Source organism: Physeter macrocephalus, chromosome 11 (assembly GCF_002837175.3).
Source record: "Physeter macrocephalus isolate SW-GA chromosome 11, ASM283717v5, whole genome shotgun sequence".
Classification (NCBI taxonomy): domain Eukaryota; kingdom Metazoa; phylum Chordata; class Mammalia; order Artiodactyla; family Physeteridae; genus Physeter; species Physeter macrocephalus.
In genome coordinates, this window is record NC_041224.1 from 170,720,614 (window position 1) to 170,727,563 (window position 6,950).

At 43.8% G+C, this 6,950-nt stretch overlaps 1 protein-coding gene and 1 pseudogene across 1 annotated transcript in view; both read right to left on the bottom strand.

Moving 5' to 3' along the window:
* The window catches only part of FBLN5 (fibulin 5), an 89,539-nt gene extending 88,951 nt beyond the window's left edge, over window positions 1-588 (bottom strand). Inside the window, exons 1-2 of the mRNA XM_007105047.3 lie at window positions 514-588; window positions 143-350 (exon numbers count right to left, since the gene is read on the bottom strand). Coding sequence (XP_007105109.1) covers window positions 143-159 — 17 coding nt within the window. The 5' untranslated portion in view covers window positions 160-350; window positions 514-588. The remainder of the gene's footprint in view (window positions 1-142; window positions 351-513) is intronic.
* A 3,672-nt stretch (window positions 589-4,260) lies between these two features.
* Window positions 4,261-4,390, bottom strand: LOC129392591 (uncharacterized; annotated as a pseudogene).
* Between the last annotated feature and the right edge of the window lie 2,560 nt (window positions 4,391-6,950).

A 6,950-nucleotide genomic window follows, 5' to 3' on the forward strand; every position in this document is an offset into this window, starting at 1 on the left:
AGCAATATCATTGCATCACTAGCTAATGCCTTTTCCAACATCCTGACACAGCGTGAATCACGGCCATAGCCATTTTCCACCCATCGGGTTTTCAGTAAGGTTTCCAGACCCTGGAGGAAAAAGTCCGGAGCAGAGAACGTACCTTTTTAATCCTGGCATGTCCAAGATGCGTGGGCAGGAGAAGCAAGGGGGAAAAGATGGAGAGCTCTCAGCGCGGGACCCTCGGAGCAGTTCCTGAACTTCGGCGTCCTCTGGGCCTGTGGGGCTCGCCGATACTTTTATTCCAGGAGGGACGAGCGAGGCGAGGAGAGGACAAGGGGAGAGTCTGGGTCCTCCGAGACACTGGAGAGCTGACAGAGAAAGCACCTGGTTTTGCTTAGCCCTCTTCAGTAATTCAGCATTAAACCAATTGGAGGAGGAATGTTAAAAATGAACACTTCATTTTCTAAGTATGTTAAACAATGCAAATGGGGCCTCAGTCTGAACACAGCTGGTTCAGATTACAGCACTCACCAACTGGCTAGACGCCTCACAACAATCTTGGGGCGTCTGCCAGGACCAAGTGCTCAGTGCTGGGAGGAGAGCCCTTTCCCGGGCGGCAGCGCAGCCACACTCGGGCTCCCAGCATCTCTACGGGAGGCGATTGGCGGGCAAGTGCAGGAGGGTGGGGTGCGGGGCGGGGGGGCGCTGGGAGGACCTGTTGACCCTTTACTTCCCACCCGGGGAGGAGGTCCCCAGGCTGGGCGGTCGTGGCTGAGGCGGGGGCGGGGATCCAGAGCATCTGCACTTGGTCGTGGCATTGGGACACCCATGAAAGTTATTCCCCTCTGGGAGAGGAAGAACTTGAACTCGTGACAAACACAGCGACAGGGACTAGAGTCTTTTGATTTATTGGGAAACCAGACCCAATGAAGCAGAGGCTTGGGGTAAGCGGCAGGAGACTCACGATTTTCCAGAAGAAGGGGTGGGGAGCCTGAGGGGGTGGGAAAGAGGAGGAGGATGGAAATTGGCTGACACTTATTCAAGACGTCAGCTTGTGCAATGCAAACCTTGGGGAGGACACTCCCCGGCCCGCCCTCATCCCCTGTTTCTCGGGGGCCTGTTCTTGCTTTAAGAATTGTCCGTGGACCGAATCAACATGTTGTACACCTTAAACTTACACAATGTTATATGTCAATGATATCTCAATAAAGCTGGACAAACATTTTTAATTGAAAAAAAAAACTGTCCCTTGGCTTGAAAGTGATTTTAAGAAGTAACAAGGTGATCTGAAAAGACAAAAGGACAGTCAGGGAAAGCAGAATGATGGATAATAATAGTAACAAAAGCTCTTTGCTAAGTCCTTTACATTTGTTGTATTGGTGGTTTCACACTATTTCTTTTTCCTTCTTTCTTTTCCTTTTTTTTTTTAAGCATTAGATCCCTTTTTATCAAATGAAATCTTACCGAAGACACCATTCTTTAAAAGACGAAAATGGATTGGCAGTAGTCCAAGCCCCTGCTTCCCCACCTGCATCTCCCCTTGGGCTCCACAACACAGCCCTACCTCCAGCTGGGAAAGCACTGATGAGGTCCTTTCTCCTCATGATAACTCCGTGCAGTAGGAATTATTACCTCCATTGTATTGGAGGGGGTTAAGAGAGGTTAGGTAACTTCCCCATGGTCACACAGCTATTCATTGATACCTCTGAGACTCCAAAGTCTGCATATTTAGCCTTCTTAAAGGGCATTTTTTTTTGTAAGTAAACGGAATCCTACTTATGAAAACACATTCAATGAGAAAGGCAAAATGTTGATAGTTGTTGAAGCTGAGTGTCCATTATACTATCCTATTTACTTTATATGTGTTGTACATTACCCATAATAAAATATTTTTTAAATATATTATATTTACAAGGTTATTCCTTGCTCCCATTGCTTGGAATAGCAAAAAGAGTGTAAAGAGCCTTATCATCCATCAATTAGGCATCGATAGGGTTAAAGTAAGGGACTTCCAAAAATAGACTATTGTGCAACCAGTACAAAAAAGTGGACATATAAGAGTACATACTGGATGACACCTTTGATATAGAATTCAAAATGAGGTAGTGACTGGGAGGGGACACAAAGGACCTTCTGGGTGCTGGCAATATTCTAATTATTCATCTGGATGCTGGTTCCACAGGGGTGTGTACACTTAAGATTTGTGAAGTCTTATGTATGTTACACTTTATTTTAAAAAAGAAAAAGACTGAAGGAGTTCCTTATGGGCTGGTATTGAAAGACTTCCAATAAATTTTGTAGGTCAAAATTGTAGAATATCGGTAAGTTCACATCGATCAAACTAGTACATTAATAAGTGTAACAATAAGTTGTAGAACTGTGTGTAAAGCATGCCACCGTTTGAGAATAAAGTATATACACAAGTTCTTGCTTGCATGTGTATAGAGAAGACCTCTCCAGAAGGATACAGGAGAAGCTGTTAGCATTGTTTGTCTCCTAGGAAAGAAACTGGGTAGGCGGTGGCTGGGGAAGAGATGTGAGAGGAGAATTAGCCCTTCCCTGCTCACCTTTTGCTATAATTTGAATTGTGTACCATGTACCATATTTTGTACCTATTCAAAATATGAGGTTAATTTAATTTAATAATATACTCTATTTGTGTAGAGCTCTTTGGTGGGGTAAGGAAGAGGATTTTTTTGTTTTGGGGGGTTTTAAAAAATATTTATTTATTATTTATTTGGTTGTGCCGGGTCTTAGTTGTGGCTCGTGGGCTCCTTAGTTGTAGCATGGACAATCTTAGTTGTGGCATGCATGTGGGATCTAGTTCCCCAACCAGGGATCGAACCCGGGTCCCCTGCATTGGGAGCACAGAGTCTTAACTACTGTGCCATCAGGGAAGTCCCTAGGAAGAGTTTTAAATGACTTAGTCCATTACCTCACTTATACTATCAACCCTTCTGAAGGATAAGGAGGGAGAGGAAATCACTATGACTGTTCTCTACATGAGCAAATGGAGAGCCTTGAAAGCAAAACTGTCCAGAGACCCATCTTGGACCAGAGACTGCCCTTAAAACTGCAGGGTTGGAAGAGGGGAGTGAATAAGAGTTCCAATAAAATTCTGAGTGTTGATTTTGCCACTTACCTGTTGGGTGACCTTGGACAAGTCACTTAACCTCTAGGCATCTCAGTTTCCTCACCTGCAAAATGGAGATACTATTTACCTCTCAGAGTAGCTGTGGGAATGAAATAAAAGTTATTTATCCTCGTGATTGTCACTGTGTCTAAATTCCCACCCCTACACACTCCTGTCCCAAATATCTTTAATAAATGGTAAATTATCCACTTCCACGGACAAAACAGGCCCGCTCACTGTTGAGCAGGTCAAATTGCTAGAAAAGTTCTTTCTTGCATTGAATCCAAATCTGCTTCCCTATGTGGAACTACCTTCCATGGATTCTAATTCTCCCCTCACCAGCCACGGGTTAGTCCCTCCTCTACGCAACCAACTTCCTTTTTGTGAAAACAGTTCTACCCCTTGACCCTGCTGGTATCCTCTTCCCCAGTCTGAACAACACCACCCACAACCCTGCCCCGCCGGTGTCACGTGACCCCGGTGTCACGTGACCCCGGTGTCACGTGACCTTGCGGCAGCCTGGTCTGTCTCCTCCTCCCTGGGCTGCATCAGCTCTTGATTTGCACCATCTCCCCCATCCCACGCTTGGGTTGCAAATTCTTTTTAAGGGAGCACAGGTTTTGCATGCGTCCCTATTAAATTTTTGTTCATTGCGCAAGATCTTTCTCAAGATGAATTCTCCTATCTAAGGTATTAAGTATCACTCCCAGCTTTAACAACTTCAGATATGTTGACCTCGACTTTTGTGACTTTATCAGAGTTATCAATAAAAAATTTACTGGGACAGGCGCTGGAGCGAAGCACTTGGTCCAGGTTGGCACTGATCCACTTCTTTCTTCAACATTTTGGGTCCACTGCTGATTGTCTAATTCAGGGTGCCACCCACTCCACTCAGCTTACATTTCCCCAACTTCTGCACAAAGACTGGGTGAGAGGCTTTGTCAACTGTCCTAACATCAAAATGCACGCTTTAATCGCATTCCTGATTTAGCAACTCTGTTTTAAAAAAGAAAATGAGATTTGTGAGCATGAACTACCAAGTGAGTCTGGTTAGTTTCTCAGCACTTCCTTTCCTAAGTGTTTTTTGTTTGTTGGTTGGTTTTTAGTTGCAAAATAAGGATCCCAACCTCTGCCTCTTCTCCCAGCATCAGAATCAAACACAACTACAGAACGACTTACGACATGTAAACTGTAGTAGAGGGAAAAGTTTTCAATCAGCAGTAATTGCGCCTCCGATAAACCTCGTTGACTATGATACTGCCACTGTGCAAAGCTAAATTGCAGTATAAATGTAAGAGGTTATCACCTGCTGAATGGGACTTTCCTGGCTCCAATGAAACTCAGTTTGCTCACAATGCCGTGGGTTGGAAGACAGATGGGCTATTTTTTTTTTAAAAAAAGGTAATGCTTCAAATTGGAGGGAAAATTCACAAAATTAGAACTCTAATGATAGATTTTGACGATTAATATTAAGTTGTTCATTTTTTCACTGTCCAAAAATAACTACATTGTAGTGCCTTTCTAGGAGTGAATGCAAAACGCGGAAGGGGACACTATGAACTGTCTATGGTTGTGCTGCTGTCTACACACACTCTCTCCTTTGACCCCCCACAATAACTCTGTCAAAGAGGAAACTCTCCATCTGGCAGAGGAAGAAACAGACCCAGAGAGATCAGAACCACACAGACAATAAACAGTCCAGATTGAAGCCCAAACCGAGCCTATCTGGTTTTGGAGCCCTCATTGCCTCCAGCTGGCTAAGCCTTGCTACCCCTGACTTACTGCTTACAAGGCTGCTTCCCGCCCTTCGTCTTAGCTCCTCAGGAACACTCCAGAACTCCCTGGGCCTTTCCATCATTACCTTCTCTTTCTACTTCCTCAGTACTAATAAAGCCTTTCACGTCTTACATTGTCCAAACTTGGCCCAAAACAATCCGAAAACTAAAATGGCAGCCAACGCCGAATAACGGTATTGGGCAGCAGCTCCACTCCACAGATCCTCCCACCCTGGAAGGCGGGAAATTGTTGTCCTGATGCCCTAGCGGCTTCTGCTCTCCTCCTCCCTCCATCAGGCCTCTCAGTGAGTATGTGTTAGTTACCACCTAGTCCCGCCTTAACCCTCTGAAATCTCACGATGTCCCCAACAGTCACCCAAGATGGTGCTCCCTAAGTTTCCTAGTGATCTCATGGCCAAATACAAAGCCCTTTACTCCATTCTAACTGTTCCTTTGTCTCTTTGAAGTGTTTGACCATTGAAGACCATCTTCTCTCTTGTGTCCATGACTGTTACCTTGTTTTTCTCCATGTAAGTCTGACTACATTTTCTCCAGCCACCCCCACCCCACTGTTTCTCTTCCTCCCTGATAACCAGAGTCCCCCAAAGTTCCATCCAGCCTTTCTTTTTCATGTGGTTTTTGGTTTGGGGTTTTGAAGGGTGGTGGTTTGTGGTTTCTTTTTTTAATAGTAATAGCTTAGCAGTTATGTTTGATGGCAAAATGATATATGTTCTTACACTACGTTCTGTAGGTTGGTGGTTAGGGCTAACTAGTATGGCAGCTCTCTAAGGTACCAGAGATTCAAGCTCCTTCCATCTTGTTGCTTGGCAGTCTCTAGACCTTCCTCTACCTGGTCCAAAATGGCACACCACAACCACACCCACAATTCAGGAAGCAGGATAGAAATTGACAGCTACACCTAGCTGCAAGGGATGCTGGGAGATGTAGTCTATGTTCTGAGCGATCACGAACCTACTTACCTAAAAATCTGGAGTTCTCTTACTCTGAAAGCAGAGAATGGACATCAGAGGACAAGCAGCAACCTCTGCCAGAATCCTTAGGAGCATCAATTTCATGCTCAATTTCTCTTTCTTTTCCCATCTTTATTTCCATAGTGAGGATATTTCTCCATTGCCATTTATGTTGCAAATATTTTCCTCAGTTTGTCTTTTGCCTTTTAATTTTGTTCACAACATTTTTGGAAACACATACAGTTTGCATTTTTATGTATTTAGATGACTTAATCCCATCCTTCATGGTTTCTGCCTTCATTGTCATGCTTATGTTAAACATATAATGACCTTTAAAAATACTGGTTCTCAGAGACGCTTATGGGGATATATGTATACGTATAGCTGATTCACTTTGTTATACAGAAGAAACTAACACAACATTGTAAAGCAATTATACTCCAATAAAGATGTTAAAATATATATATATCTATATTGGTTCTGTTTCTCTGGAGAAGCCTGACAAATACAGGACCCTAAGCAAGTTTTTAACCTTGCTGAGCTTCAGGTTGTCAGCTATAAAATGGGAGCAAAAATATATCATGATGTCGTAACGGAGACAGTATTCATAAAGCACCTAGCAGATGTCAAGGCACAGTAGGCTCTCAGCAAAGGTTAGCGCACTCTCTCTCTCTCTCTCTCTCTCTATCATAAGGCACTGATTGGTCAACAGTGCAAGTAGCTGTGCATAAGCTAAGGAAGGGCATAACACTGGTCAATTACCGGAGCCTCCAAATGGTAGTTTCTGACCATTTTAGTTTTATACTTGTTTTCTGCAGGGAGGATTGACTGACCTCTTCACACTGCCCTGGCCGGAGATCCCTCATAATATCCTTATTGTCTATTCTTAAATGTTTAAAACATTTCACATATACACACACACAAATTAAAGGATGACGGCAGGGGTAAATACTTTTCACCAACTAAAACTAATGTCTGAAGGGAAAAAAATAAAAGTGAAAAGACTTATAAAAATGGAAGTATTAGGGCTTCCCTGGTGGCGCAGTGGTTGAGAGTCCGCCTGCCGATGCAGGGGACACGGGTTCGTGC